This window comes from Diplotaxodon limnothrissa, linkage group LG8, assembly GCF_057381915.1.
Source record: "Diplotaxodon limnothrissa isolate DT_005_m linkage group LG8, D_limnothrissa_male_GT1.1, whole genome shotgun sequence".
Taxonomy (NCBI): domain Eukaryota; kingdom Metazoa; phylum Chordata; class Actinopteri; order Cichliformes; family Cichlidae; genus Diplotaxodon; species Diplotaxodon limnothrissa.
Genome location: NC_140603.1, coordinates 20046902 through 20063180, shown reverse-complemented (window position 1 = coordinate 20063180; position 16279 = coordinate 20046902). Strand labels below are relative to the sequence as shown.

The 16279-nt window shown below is 39.8% G+C and overlaps 1 protein-coding gene across 3 annotated transcripts in view; it reads left to right on the top strand.

Moving 5' to 3' along the window:
* vti1a (vesicle transport through interaction with t-SNAREs 1A) overlaps window positions 1-16279 on the top strand; it is a 113229-nt gene that overhangs the window by 31360 nt on the left and 65590 nt on the right. For all 3 annotated transcript variants that reach the window (XM_085360797.1, XM_085360796.1, XM_085360798.1), the window contains one exon: window positions 3798-3882. In XM_085360797.1, the coding sequence (XP_085216923.1) occupies window positions 3798-3882 (85 nt within the window). The remainder of the gene's footprint in view (window positions 1-3797; window positions 3883-16279) is intronic.

Below are 16279 nucleotides of genomic sequence, written 5' to 3'. Positions count from 1 at the left end.
GCTCAAAGAGGCAGGTTCTTTAGTTATTGTAGGTTACATTATATTGTTGTCCTGCCCTGAACTCGTCTTTGTAGCTATAGTTACAGTATGTTTTTAAATGTGCCTTCGAGTGAGACTTTATTCAAGAGGGATTCTGAAGACACAGAGTAATTCAGTTCCTATCAAAGCATCTCCATTCACACCTATCCATAATTTAAAGTGCCAGCTTGGCCCAGATGCCATGTTATTGTGCTTTTTTTCCTTTTATTTAGCTTTACTTTTGTTTCCCCTTCTTCTACCGACTTTTTTCAGCATTTCCTCTTAGCCCGAGGGTCAGAAGACATCTTGAGTTACCTCACCTGTCTACCCTATTTGGAATGGTCCAGTCTGTGTAATCGGGCTTGAATCTTTGCCCTCGTCGCCATTGCAGTCTTTTACCCTTTTGCTCTTCCTGCATTTGAATCAAAGGCTGGCGCAGCTTATACACACTTAAGCCTTGCTTTTAAAAAACTGCACTTTTTTCTTCAGCTGAAAAACATGTTTAAATATTTAGCACCCATATTCACAGCTGTTTGACACTTGTAATTCCTCGTCTTACAAGTCCCAAACAAACGGCAGAGAAGATCACACAGTCAGTCTGAATCACAGCTGTCATCATTATTCACTTTGACTCTCCCCCACCCTTATTGAAATAATAAGGAAATCATCTGAACTTTGGAAAATGGTGATAGTAACCGCCTGTGTTTGATATTGAAAGAAGGCAGGAGAAGGAAAGAAGAGGGGAGAGATTTCTTTTGAGCTACAGCTGCATTGTTCTGGGGCTCCCTGTTAATAACTTACAACTGAAGAGTGTTTCTTGACGCAAAAAAGCACAACAGAAAAACACCATTTTTGTGGTTCCTAAGAAGATCTTTGTTCAAAAATGTAGGTGTCAGATGAAAAGGCATACATACATAGGTAGGAATGGTGGTGGTGGCGGCGGCGGGGCGCACTGGTGCACTCTCAGATGCACAATATTTATCATATATTATATTTTAATCTTTTGCTAGAAGGCTCCATGAGAGGATCAGGTATGATTTGTGCTCTGTGCATGTCTTTGCCTTGTTCTGAAGGTTTTTACAGTGGTTATATGAGAACCGCAAGGGTCAAGTCTTGAATTGGGACAGTGTAGCACACCAGCAGCAACTTTGCATTTCTCTCAGTAAAAATTGCTGACAAGGATTGCTTGCTTGCTGCAGAATAAAAACAAATGGTTGAAAACCTGAACAATTTCACTATTTTTGGTCCTGCAACATTGGAGCAATATTGCATGACTGTGAGAGATACTGCATTGTAATTTGTATCTCTTTATGTATAATCTCTTTATCTGTGTTGACTGACTGTGGCAATGCAGTGAACGATCTTTAGTTTAATTTGTACACGTTCCTTTTCATTATTTTCCCTGGTATCATCTTGTGTCCGTGGCTGGATTGTTCCATTATTAGGGCTATCATAGTCTGCCATTACTGGATTCTTAGTGGCTGAACTTTAACCCTTTCCTTCAGGTTCTGTCACTGTGAAACTCAGGATGCATTATTCTAATGATCACACACACACACACACGTATACTACCACTGCCACCACTACCAACCCCCCCAGTGCCCCCCCCCCCCCTCCCCTCGCCTCCACCTCACACACCCAACCCTCCCCCCGGGCCTAAAAGAAGACAGAACGAGGGAGAGAAGAGACACAGAGAGAGAGAGAAATTCAGGAGGATAAAGCTTTGAAGTGGCTTTCCATCGCAGCGAGTCTGCCGGCCGTCTCCCCGAGACGTGTCACCTTTGCCGAGAGGGAATAGGAAAATCACGTTTCGAATGGTAATGATAACATACTAATCACTTGAGCTCTTTGAAGAACCCAGGGAGTGCGCTACTCTGTCAGTATCCCTGGCTGCCTCATGCTCCCAGGCACACACAGGCACTGCAGCCGTGGTCTAGGTGTATTAGCTTAAGCGTTGCATGTCAGTGCGTCCCCTGCATCGCAGCTGATCCATAGGGGCTCATTATAGCCCAAGCTTGGTATCCGTTTTCTCCCACATGTATACTGACACCATATCTGTTGGTGCCACTACCACTTCCACGCCACCTCCAAACCCCTTCTACCACAACCTTTACCAAAACCACACCACACCTTGCATCCAGCGCCGCTCGCCGTCTACTTATCAGTTTCCTACCGCAAGACCATTTTATCACTCAACCACCCAACCCGTTCTCCTATCGCGCCATCCCTCCCCTGCCCTCCCTTTAACTATTAAAAAGTATCTCTGCAATTTTAAATGACATCTGTCAGCGGCACAAAGAAAAAGGAAACGAGGGAAAGAAAAGAGTTCAGAGGGAGTTTTCTCCTCCCTGCTCTTTTCCCATCCCTCTTGTTGTCAAAGTTTGAAAAGTGTGTCGTTGACTTTTTTTCTTTTCTTCCCCTCCACATTTTTCATTTCCTCTGAGTGATTAGCTGGTACACATTTTGACAGCCAAACCAAAACTAGAGATTTCACTTCTTTCCCTGTCCCCTTCACTCATGTGATGGGCGTGAAACCCTTGTCAGATGGGCGGCTGTCATTCATTGGGTTGTTTTCCTGTGTCAGATGTGTTAAATCTGATCAGTTTCTTAAGGTTGCGCATTAGAAAAGCCGTCACAACCAACAGCATTCAAGTAAACATTTAAGTCTTCCATGTTTATGCTGTTTGATTGCAGTGTGGGTTTAATGAAAGCTCGGTCTTATGTTGGTTTTGCACATGAAGTGTCTCAGTTCAGTGGATGATGAGGGGTTGTTTTTAGTATGTATGTAAGTGCATCTTTATATGTTATAGGTGGCTGGTCACTTTGGACTCAGCAGACATTTTGTATGTAAACAAATCCATAAGGTTAATAATTTTTAGAGCTTGGCAATTCAGTTTCTAAGGCCACTACAACAGGTTTTAAAAGGCAGCTCACAACAGTCACCAGTTACAGACTTTTTAACTAACTTTATCTAAGTTTAATTAACTGTTTCAGCCTTTCAGAGAAAGCTTTGAATAAGAGTCTAAAAAAACTGTAAATTTCGGCATTTTAAAACTACCACTATTTTAACTCCACCAAAGAAAGTGAGAGCCCGTAGTGGACGTCCAGTCAACGGATGAGCTCTTTTCTTGTCTTGCTTGTTATATAGGAGCTGTTTAGGAAGAGAAGAGGCCAACATCATTGGTTTGCTTGGTATCCTAGGAACTGCTATCAGTAGTTTGTACTCGTATACACGTGATATTTACAGCCTTAGCTTAGACCTTGATACTCACAAACACCCTCTTTGGAAAATAAAAAATCACATTGCAGTCTTAATAATTTATGAAACCCATCTTTTCTTGCTATGCTAGAGGTTGTGACTAGAGGTTCCTCCAGTTGGAAAACATTAGCTGGACCCGGTTTTGTTTTACCTGGACAGCTCTTTAAATAAATTTGTATTTCATCTTAAGGCAAGGAGCTAAAACAAATTAACTGTCCTGGGTTGTGAAACAATATGAGGAGGCAGCAAAGCTCCAAGTAGTGCCGCTTTTTATGTCCAAGATGAGGCAGCAGCCTTTTTTACATGCATTTGCTTGATATTCCATCAGGACACAACACATTGTCATCCATGAAGGTTATTGCCAATATGGTTGTATTATGTTGTCGCTGTGGATGTGGTCTGTCTGCTTAGGTGACAGGGTTGATGTGTTTCTTTGAAATGGGTCCCAGCCCTCTCAATCAATTTTTATTTTGTGTTTGTTTCTCCAGCTTGAGTTCTTTTTTTTTTCTATTTATTGCAGAGAGCACATCTGTTGGACAACACAGAGAAGCTGGAAAGGTCATCACGGAGACTGGAGGCCGGCTACCAGATAGCGGTAGAAACTGGTACGTATTCTGTTATGAATTGGAAAAGGAGTGGGGCGGTGTTGGGTGGGGGGGTTCAAGATAGTGCTGAGGATGAGTGAGCGACAGCAAATTGTCTTGCTCATATGCTGTGTGTTTTTGGAGGGTGGAAGGAGGGGAGTCGGTGGGGAAAAAAAACCTCTTTCCTTGACGCCTGATGACATTTTCGGGAGCACATCAAAGGTGAGCCAGGGAGGGAGTGAGAGAAGTGTACAGGCGACAGATCGGGCGCTGCTTCTCCTTGCTCTGCTCCTGAAGAAAATTCAAGCATCACTATGGCTCAGTGTGTATGTGTTTGTGTGTGTGTGTGTGTTATGTATGCATGTGCATTTGGTGGGTGGTGCTGTGCTTTTTTTTTTTTTTTTTTTTTTCCTCCACAAACAGATAGGGGGTCTATGAAAATAAACAATGTCAGCATTCCTCCTGAAGTTCTTAATTCAGGAGCGTACAAGAAAGAAAATAAAAACATCACTTTCTAAATAAATCCTCTTAAAAACACACAAACCTTTTTTTTCCCTCATTATCAAGGATGGTTTTAATCTTAAAATAGGAAAAAATCTCATTGGGATCTTAAATAGATTTAACCAGTTAGCATATTTCTCCCCCCCCCCTCCCTGTCTTCCTTCCTGACAGTCACCACATTATTGAGGCGCAGTGTATTCCTCAGAGATATATCAAAGCTCATTCTTGAAGTATCAACCAGCTTTCTGTGGCTTCCGTTGTAGTTTTGAAAAAGTTTGTCAATTTACACTATAATCGCAGGGCGGCTGGTGTGCGCGACATCGACAGATTTAATAATTCAAGTCAAGGCAGGTTTGCACGGAGACCACTGGCTTTTGATGTTCCCTGTAACTTGCATTCACAAATTCCTAAATACAATCTGCATTCTCTGCCTAAAAATGTTGATTCAAATTTCCGAGATGATTCTGACGTTATTAGAGTTTCTCGATGGTGTCGAATTCTGCAACAGCCGGCGGATTTTTGTTCCGCCCTGCCGCAGCTTTCACAGTGACTCGTTTTGATGTTTTGCCTCACAGCTTGGTTGTTGGTGAAGAAGTGTATGGTGACTTAGCAGTGTTGAGCACCTCCTGTGTCCAGCGGTTTCTTCCGCTGTAGTCAGCCACATGCCCCTTGACCCTGTGTCACCAGTGGCTGTCTCATCCACTGTGCGTGCAGCTAGCTAAGAACAATGCCCGTTTATCCTGCCTCGGTCCCACACACGTGGCTCGGTCCACACCAGCTGTGGGGTATGTTTGTGGTTTGGTGGGGAAGCTTCGCCCCATGTCTTTAATCCATGACCTCTTCCTTTACTCTGCTGTCGATACCAGCCCTCCGCTCAGATGCACAACCTGAAATGGCGATGTCTCCAGGTCAGCTAGAGAATACATCTAAATAAGGAACGTAGATCCACTCGGCATACGCAGCTCTCTACCAGACTAATCTGCCAAGCTCTCAAATTTAATAAAAAGTGTTGGCATGAACATTAGGAAGCCAGATTTATCTACTCGGTTAATACAGTTTGACAGAGTTCACCATCTGATCCAAAGTTCTTTTATTTCTTTTTTCTTTTGGATTGTTCGCCCGTTTCAAATGATATATTTTCTCTTGTTGTCCTACTGTGATGCATTACAACGCTTCCCAGACATCTTCATATTATCTTGCACTATTTAGTCCATACTCCTGCCAGATTAGTGAGTCACACAGTACACTAAGGAAACTGGATTTGTGTTGAACTTGGTTACTTTTACAGCCCACCAAAGATTTCGTTTATTGTTGTTTGTTCTTTTTTCACATCATCAAGTACAAAACAAAATAAATATCCAAGTCCTGCAAGTACTAGGCTTTATTCATGAGCGTTATGAAATGCCATTGGCAGTTGTTGTGGAATAAGCTTTGTGTTTTCAAATGCAGGTGCGGCATCCATGGATATTTAACAAGAATAATTAGAGCATTAAGTGTTTCTCCAATCAGACATTCTCTAGTCATACTGTAAATGCTACTCTTGCCACACATCTCAACTCTTCTTAGACATCTAAGCCCTAGTTTTTTTACCAAGAGCAGTTTAGCATCGTTATTTTGCAGTAATTCAAAGTTGCATTCTCCATCCACAATGACACAGTAGCCCTTAAGAACTACAATTGACCAATGGGGGAAGTGGAACTAAAAGACATTATATTTCAAAGAGATAGATCCTGAACAAAGAAATGGCGTAGAAACTCTTTGCCCCCTTTTCTCTTCACCGCCGACAATATCTCTCTTAATGACCAGGAACAAAAAAAACAGGATGCTTCTAGGTCACATTTAAGGAGAAAAAAGAAGACTCTTAGTTCTAAGAAAAGATGAATCTTGACACAGTATCATTTTATCATAGATATTTTAGTTTTTTCTTCTTCTATTCTCAGTGTCTCTAGTGTATTTTGTGAAACAAAGGCTTGCCAAAAGCAGTGAGAGCCCTCAGAGGGATATAGAGGAGACTCTTTGGGCATGCAGAGCTATTTACCACACGCACCCTCAAGAAACAGGGTTCTCTGTTTGTCTCATAAATAAAGTATAGAACTTCATTAGTGAAGAGCACTGACTTGAAAGCCCAGGCATAGAGACATGCAGACATGGAGGCTAGCCCAGTTAAAGAGGGCAGTAAATAAAAAGGGAGGGCATGCAGTTAGCCAATTTAAAGACATTTGAGTCAGGGGCATTTGAAATGCCCAAACGTGGAGGCTTGTCAAATTTTGGAGATGTTGTTAAATCAAAGACATGCTGGATTTTAGTCCTTCCCGCCAAAGCTGAAGATATTTTGAATGATTCATGATGCTTGTTTAAGAATGAAAATAGCATGTTGTGCAACATATCCATGTTGCAATGATTTGTTGCCTTACCTTTCTATTCATTAAAGGTTAGAGACTGATTAGCAGTTTCTGAAAAGATATGACTCTATAAAACATATATATATGTATATTTAAAAATACATTCTGCTTTACATAGTGAAATATTAATTAGTGTTATCTCAGCAATTAAAATTATTTGATGGCGCTTTATTGCACTTTTGTGAGGATGTAAATAGTTTAAGGTTGAAATGTAGCCTTGTCATAGCAGAATTCATTTTGTTAGCATGTTTGTGTGTTGCAAAGGACCGCTAAGGCGAGCGATCTAGCGTAATTCTAAAGGTAATTTTATAATAAATACAAGTTTACTGTAAAAACAAACCAGAGGCAGTATTTAAAGTGTCCAGTTCAGTAAATCATGCATTAAATATTAAGGAAACTTACTTTGAAAATTCATCCCCCCTTATGCTTTTCACAAATACTTTAGCAATGCCAACAAAATGAGCCGCTGAAACAAAGACGAGCACAGACAAAAGCATTGCTGCTCTGCATTTTAAAGGTGGCCAGCAAGAGGCTGAGACACTTCTTCTTAGGTGAGTGTTCTTGGTGTTAGGAGCCTGTAATCAATCCTGCAAATGAAAACAGCTCATTAGGGATTGATTTCAGCCCCGTTTAGATAAGCAGAGAGGGTTGGGGTACGGCCCCCAGGGGCCCCAGCCTAGCCCAAAGTTCACGCCATGCCAGGTAGAGAGCAGCACTGCAGGCTATCAACTTTATTAGGATGGAGATAAGCTGATTAGACCTTGTCAATCAAAGGTGCCAGTGACTCAATCATGATCCAGGGGATTTTTCTTTCTTTCTCTCCCTTTTTGTCTCGCTTCCCACTCTCACACTCTCCCTCTCTTTTTTGTGATAAATCATTGAAGCGACCAACAAAGTGGCAGCCATCTCTGGGCTAAGCTAAGCAGCCCTGCAGTTGTCACCAAGGCAGACGTGTGAGGACCCTGTGATGATGTGACGACTATATTAAAGAGTACATCAATTTGTTTTAGAGCAGTTTGATTTTCAACTGCAGTGGTATTAAAAGAGGGGTGGGGGGGCAAAAGAGGGGAGGGTGAGCACGTCGGCGTCATCGAACAGGATTCCAGTGGCAGAGCAAGGGGTGCTGGGACAGCGAGAAATAAATAGATAAATGACGGAGTGACGAGAAATAAATAAATATGTTTTTGTAAACATTAAAAAAAAAATCTTCATGGCTCTCGTTTGAAGCAGAGTGTGGCTTTGAGTCTTGCTGAGAGTCCATGGGTGCTGGAGTGGCCCAGTAACACAACACACATTTGTCCCGACTCTCTATCTCTCCCTCTCCATCTTTGTCTCTTTCTCTGTGTCTCTCCCGCTCGCTTTATTTCTCCCTGTTCCCTGTAAAGATCAGACTCGATGATTCTTTTGGTGCTGGGCCACCAAAGCGTCGCCTCAAATCCATAAGCAAACACTTAACAAATGACTTAGCCGGTTACGTTTATGAACACCAACTTTTATATTAAACAGAGGCTGTTGTTCTCCCTCAATACATTTTATTCAATTCTTTAACATTCAAAACATGCTGTTAATGTAGAATATTTTATTACATTTTTACTGATTTACACAAATTAAAATCCTACAAATAAATAGGTAATTAATCAGTATTTAAGTGGAATTAGTATTTTTGGAAATTGACAATTATTCTACAATTTTAATACATTTAAAGAGATTAGTTTGAAAATTTGGTTTGTTTGTTTTGCAAATGCAACCCAATTTTATACTTGATTTTTTTTGTATTAGTAAGTACTTTAATGATTTTTATATATATATTTTTTAAAAAGCATAGTATATACACACATTAAATGCAATGTAAATCTTTTTCTTATTAGCATGTTGCTGAATCTTTTCTTACTTCTTATTTTAGTTTATTCTCTCTGTTCTGCAATGTAGTTTTAATATTTTAAGCATCTCTTTTTCATTTCTCTTTTTAAAAGGACACTTTGCTAAAGTGGATTTCCTTGAGGTATAGCATAGTAGATCACTTTTTTTGTAGGCCGATACAATCGGCATGTTGTATTGTGTTCAAAAAGAATATGACGTTATTTGATAATTGTTTGATTAATAAAGCCGAGAGCCAGGACTTAAATATTTCACAGCTTGAATTTTCAGCTAAAGAGAAAGGAGGTCTTTTTAAAGAAATGTGCTTTAAAGCGGAAAACGTTTTTCTATAGCTATTTAAAAAGAAAACAGTCATTAAAAAAAACACTGCCAAAATTTTAACTTGAAACCATATTTCCTAAATATATATGCTTCAACGCATAACATCTTGCTCTCAGAAAATCTAGCCGTGGGTGAGCTGTTTATCGGTAAACCCCCGGTGGATGAAAGGCGTAGCAATAATGATTTTTTTCTCTCCTAATCGGACCTTGTCAGCAAGGCGTCTTATCGTGGAGAGGAAAATGACACCGATCCTATCGAAGAGCCTGGAGTCCGAATCGGCGGCGTGTGTCCCCCCCAATCATGGCCGGCCGTGGCCCAGTCATATCTAGCGCCGCCACAAACGGCGAGCGACGCTTTTTTATGTGGACTTCAAAAACGTCGCGAGTCATTAAAATTGCACCCACGTTTGGCAGCGGGGATCAGCCGCTCTGGAGCGAAAATGGGATGTGGGAAGAGGAGACTCACTAAATGTGTTAATTCCATCCTCACATGTTTACGGCTTAATTTTAATCTGTTTGAGGGAGGAGGAGGGGTGGAGGGACGATTGGAAATGGGGGGCGGGAGGGGCAATGAGAAAGCCTAGCACTGCAATAAATCGCCATTATCTTTGACACCCTAGGACTCAGCTGTTCCAGGGATTTAGGGGTCCACTGGCAACAGTGTATATATATCGTAGGGCATGAAAACACTGTTTACGCTTGAACTGCGGTAGCTAAGGTGCAATCACCAGTTTCAGGCTGCCCAGACAAAAGGCCTTACGTTCACAATGGCCAGCTAGCATACGGACCCTCAATGGAAGAGCTGAACCAACAGACTCAAGTATGTGTTTGTGTGCGCGCGCCTGTTTTCCTGAACGTGCGTGGGCAAGTCTCTGTTTCCCTGTGTATCGACAGGTGTTACTGCAAACATCCAAAAATTTGTTCGAGCTTTTGTGGGACTACAAAAATGGAAATAAGTGACATGTTTTTGCAAAGTTAAATGAACCTTCTCCAAAAATAGATCAAGAATTCTTGAACGAACAAAGATTGTTCCGTTAAGCTTACCGTCCACCAGCTACTACAGCTGCTCCTCGCCTCCTTGTGTTCCTCCATTAGGTCTCCACAGAGTGTGAGCTAGCATTAATAAAATTATGAGAAAATCTAATAATTAGACCTTTAGTCAGTTATTAGCTTCAACAAGGCTCTCAACATAATGAGACTCTTGGAAGTAATGATCTGACTAGAGAGCTCATTGGAGCTTTCCTGCTAAGTGTAAAAAATAAATAAATAAAAAAAATAGAGCGACAGACAACATTTTTAAGAGAAATGTTGGTTTTAAGCATTTAAGCTAGGCCCTAAAACTTAATCACTAGCGTTATACACATTTAGCGACTTTATGATGGATATGAGATGAGATTGACCAAGCAACATTGACTGAAATCTTTTATTAACTAAAGATTAAACCACCACAGTGATTGCAACTGAACACAGGCAGCCCAACTGCTTGATTAGCATTCCTCAATAGCAAACCATGAGTCCCCAATGTCCCCAACTACGGCAAATAGCATTTTTCTGTGTGCGTTTTACTAGTCTATTTAATCAGAAAACACAATTTCATTAAAGAACAATGTCCTTGAGACGATGAAAATTAAGTCATTTTGGGACACTTTGTAAATTGGTCTAGATTCCTGATCAAACCCCATCCAAATCATTTATTGATATAATCTTATCCTTATCTCAAGATACAAAACACCCTCCAAATGCTAGATTGTGGTAAGACACTATATCTTAAAAGAGACCATCGTCCCAACCTTAAATCATTTTTTTTTCTATTTTTAGGTTATAATAACTAAAAAGATACCCCCTGCCTTCTCGCATGCAGAAGAAAAAAGTGTAGCATTGACCTCTGGCTGACACAGAGAAAACTGAGGGAGGGTGGTGGGGGTGAGATGGAGAAAAAGAAAGCAGAAAGAGCGACGGAGAGGAGAGAGCTAAGACAACAACTGTGAAGAGCCGCATAGGGTTAAAGAAAAACTGTTTCAGAAGGAAATGGGAGACAAAAGCGCGGACTCGGAGCCCCCATGGGTGCTTTAAAGAGCCGCTACATCTGAGGTGCTGAAATATTAAAAACAGAAAAGGAGAAAAAAACCCTGAAATAAAGTAAAGGAGTGGGAATGAGAGGGAATTGTGCTATTTTGTCAACTGAGGACCTTTTAACAGAAAAATTAATTGAGTGATGAGAATGACGCAGTGAATGACAAGATGATTGATGACATTTAAAACCCGAAAACGGGGTAAAAAAGAAAAGAGATTAGACATTTATCAGAGTGAGTGGATAGGTTGCTGTATAGAAGCAAGAAATAGAAATAATGGAAAGGAGATTACAAAGATCCATAAAATATTTGAATGTTTTTTACTTGTTTACCAGGTTTTTTGGTTTGTTTGTTTGTTTGTTTTTTTAAATCCTCTTGCTTCTCTTTGACCAGTAAACCTCCCTTACACATGTTCTCATTGACAGTGCACTAAAGTGACAACCATTCCTTATATATATATATATATATATATATATATATATATATATATATATATATATATATATATATATATATATATATATATATATTATTTAAAAAAGAAAGGCAAGAGGCATTATACTACAAAGCAGTGTTTCTTCACAGTGAGTCTTCTGTCAAGCTGGCAGACATAAATGGGCAATTTTTTGATGCAGATTCAGCAGTGTTTTAAGGGTGAAAATTAAGGGGAAGATGGTGCCATTACCATAACATTTCCCTTATGCTTTGCACATAGTTATACAATAAAATCTGACGAATTGAGCCATGCACCTGTGATGGGTCCCTTGCAATATTCTGTTTGGGTCTTAAAACAATCGCACAGCATTTAAGACATTACTTCTTAATAATTGATTAAACCTTTTAATCATTTGAATTCACATGACAACATACAAATGGTTAAAAATCCTATTAGCAGCTTTAAAGCCTGACATGTATATGTGTAAGCCATGCATGACTGCCAGCCAGTAAAAACATTTTCAGAGCAGGAAGAATAATAAATAATGATACAAGATTGTAGTTTAGGTTTCAGACATGAAATTGAAAAAGTAAGCAGACGATAATGTAGAGTATAATAATGTAAGTATTTTGCTATCATTTATTTGCTGCATAATTGATATTATTTTTAGGCCTTTGTCTAAATTTTCTAATTAAAAAACACTTATACATTAAATTAATTAATACATATAAATAAGCCTTGCATAATTGTATTAAATGTAGAATACGTTTAATTTAAACATATTATGGTATCTTCTTCTACCTTATTCCATCACTTTTACCTTTACTACCCACTTTTTTTTTTTTCTATAAATGTTTTTGTTTGTTTTTACAATGCTGCCAAATTTAATACAAATTTTGGGAAGACTTTTGTCAATTCATTTATATAAGTGTATTTATTTTTCCCCCTTGAAAACAGTCTCACACCACAGTTTGATATATAGACTTAAGAATAAATAAATTATTAATAGTCATATTAATTACTGCTGTCCTTTTCATATTACTTTCACACAGATACAGAATTGATAGATAAAAGTTTAACACTGTTACTCTCAGTGATGACACCAATAACAACAGTCATAATATTTTAATATAGCAAGTGTCCATATATTATAGGGTCATAAAATGACTGTTACTGTGTAATGTTTATTAGAATTTTAGAAGTTTTTTTTTTTTTAAAGAACCTTTTCCATGTGAGGAAGTCTAAAGAAACATCCGGACAACACTGACTTCTTTTAGCTTTAAATGGTGTAGCTGGTGCTTTGTTGTTAGTCAGTGATGACTGCACTGTGTCACTTCTCATATAGTCACACAGATGTTTTTTTTTATGTAGCCCACATGAAGACCCTGTGGTGTCATGTCTAGAATAGATACAATGTGCAATAGAATAAGCAATACCCATGCTATTAGATTTAAATTACTTGGTCTTTCTTAAAAAAGTATGACTGATTTTGATCTTTGAGACAGTAAAGTGGTGGCTCTAGCCTTAAGGAAACATTTTGATCTTTTGTTAGAAAACCATATGGACCTAAATGCCGTCATTAGCTTGTTATTAATGTGCATCTACTATAAACATTCCTGGCGCCCCCCCCCACACATCCAGTCCCCACCCTGCAAGGCACACAATTATACTGTACAAACAGAGTGGCGCATATTAGCCATCGCCGTCTGTCCTTGTTCCTTTTTCGCTCAATGGTTGCCACAAGAATCACACCTCCCCTCCTCTGTCAAAGGAGCTTCCTCCTTGGCTGTCCTGTGCCCATCAGACAGGGTGCCCGGCCGTTTAAGACACCCAGGGAACATGAAACGGAGCCGGGCTGAGATGTCAGCTGGTTGCCCCATCTGCCAGTCAGTGGGTTGGTAAAGCTTTTGTCCTGGGGGGTAACCTTAGGAGTGCAGTGTGTGCAGATAAAGTGTGTTTGTGTGTGCGTGCATGTGCATTTTGCTGAGGGACGTCAGACTCAGCATCACAGTTTTGAGCAAAGCGAGCCACATACAACATGGTGACCTTGTCCTTTTAATTTATATGCGAGATGACATTTCCACCAAAATTGACCAAATTTAAAAAAAATAAAAAATCTGATCTCACATCAGGGAAAATTAGCTGCTGTGTTTACTGGTGAGGATTTTTTTTTTTTTAAATGAAGGCATTTCAGGGGAATAAAATGTGCAGGTCTCACACAGTTGTCCAGGATCTTCAGCTGGATTGAAGTTAATTGGTCTCATTTCAGATCTGCTCACTTCTTATGGACCACAGTTGGTGGAGGAGTCGACAGAACTTTAAATTGCCTGAAACTTGTCTCTATTCTTTTCCTGTTCCCCTGCTAAATAACCTAACCTTGACAGTACAAACAGTTTGACTCTCATATAAATGAACCAAGGTACTGAGTGAACGCTGGCCGGCTGGTTGAATCGAAGCACATTTCCACTCATGCATTCTATCATTTGGTAGATAGGCCGCGCCCTTGAGCTGCTTTAGGAGGCAGGCACTGCTTGTTTTCACTCTAAGAAGGTGCTGAAAGGGGGCCTCTGTGTATGCACGAATGCACGCACATAATCCTTTGGACGGTTCTACGTGAGCCCAAGAGTTCCTAAAAAGAAAATGTATGCAGACAGCATGAACTTATTTATTTACCACTGGCTTATGCTTTTGTAGTTTCGCCTGTCAAGGATATCAGCACAAGTTAATATGTGCGCTTTTGTGTGTGCGTGTGAGTCTGCGTGTGTGTGTGTCTTTGCACCTCAGTTGTTTCACTCTCAGATAAAATCTGATTTATAACAACAAAGCCACCCTGTAATAATTTTTAGTCAACTTTGACTGTTGACTGCCACGTAGAAAGCTTCGCTTAAGTGGTCTACATATTCCCCATGTTCACATCAGTCAGTCTCACCACATGATGTATGTAGTGGTAGTCCTGAAGGGCTTATGCATGCACAGCTCTGCACCGGCAAGTCCTCCCTAAGCACATCTATGATCTTGGGTTGTTCAATCATCAATCAAGGCCAACTGCAGCGTACTGTACTGTCGCCCATCTTTTAAAGCGCAGTTGTGAAGGACTGGCTAAGATGGCCTAAGGGACACCTTCCTTGGTCAGGCCCATCTTAGGTTTGATGTGATTATGTGCGTGGTTATGACTACACAGAACAGACTTGACACATCGATGTAGACTTTTTAAAAATGTTTGGTGAATACTATCTGACAGGAGGGAAGTGCTTACTGGTATTTTTGTATTTGAATTTTTGGCTGTACTTTCTCCAGACATTTTTTTATTAATTTTCTTGTCATTTTGTTGCTATGATTCCCCATTAGTTTTCAGCTATTATAGAAAATAGACCAAGGTTCATCTCAAAACGGAGAAACTTAAGTTTTTATCAATCGTATTTTTTTTATTTTAGTTTTACATTTCTTTTGTAGGTTTTTGTGGTCACATCTTTCATGCTTTAGGCCATTTTTTTAAAAATAACTCTTAGCTCATTATTAAGGCAAATGTCTTGTGAGATAAATAAACATGCATCGAGCAACTATAAAATTCACTAAATCAAGAAAACCTGGAAAAAAATTTTGCCTAAATTTTAGACGGTATGGGCAGAGAGAGCAGACAAAGAAGGCAGTGCAGTGAAAACACTGCCAGAAAATCAAAAAGAAATATACAGTACATTCACTTTCTCCACAAAGCTACTCTGAATTCATTATATTATCCAGAATGGACATTCAGAACCATATGATATTGCAGTGATAGAGTTGCTTGCCAATTTTCCTGTGTGCTTGAAGTGAGGTATTGTGCTATTTTAATGAGCTGTTTAGACTAGTGGACGGTTGCATTTGGGTTTTAACAACCGGCTCAATGAGTAATTGTTATTGCCTCTTAAAGGCCAGATGTATGGAATTCATGCAAATATAGAGCAAAGGGAAAATAAGTGTGTGTGTGTGTGTGTGTGTGTGTGTGAGTGTGTGTGTGTGTGTGAGTGAGGGTGTCTTGGAATAATTGTTTTCCAGATGTCCTTCTTTCATGTAAACCACACACGTGCTCGTGCACACGCACACACTTAAAGGACTGAACAGATGATGGTGATGATGATTAAGCTCTTAAGCATATGGAGATATTGTCTTTTAGTGTGTGTGTGTGTGTCTGAGACTTTTTTTTTGAACATTTCTGTTCCCTCAGTCTTCCGTGACAGGTTCACCCATCTCTCCTGGGGAGACTTTCACTCCCAATTTAGACGCAACCGTCATCAAGTGACAGCAATGGCTCCGGCACCCTACCTTTGCAATGTGACTACAGTTAACTTAACAAGTCTCGATATGTGAGCTCCATCTTTGATGTAATTGATTTGAGTAGTCTGAGCATCTTTCTTGCCAGGAAGTTGAGATTTTTGGTGGATCTGTCAAGATGATCTTTGGAGGAATGCAGGTCACTTCTCTTACAGTTTTAAAAAAGTTATTATCTTTTATCATGTTGCATGTTTTGTATGCCTCCTTTGCTGCTCTAGATGTCAGATATGGTGCATCCTATCTGTAAACTCATCAGGAAGAACACGTGTGGCCACACTGTACTCAGGTCTCTACTCCGTATTGCAGTCCATCTGTCCAGTCCTGCTTGTTTTACAGTGATCATAAATATCAACAGCAGAAAAGAAATCAAAGATCCCTCTGATATAAAGCTGTTTAGAAGGTGGTCATTTTACAAGCGAATTGTGTATTGTTTCAATATGTTTTAAAGTTTACATTGGACCTTTCGTGGGCCGTGCTGTAGTGTGAGTGTGGACACTT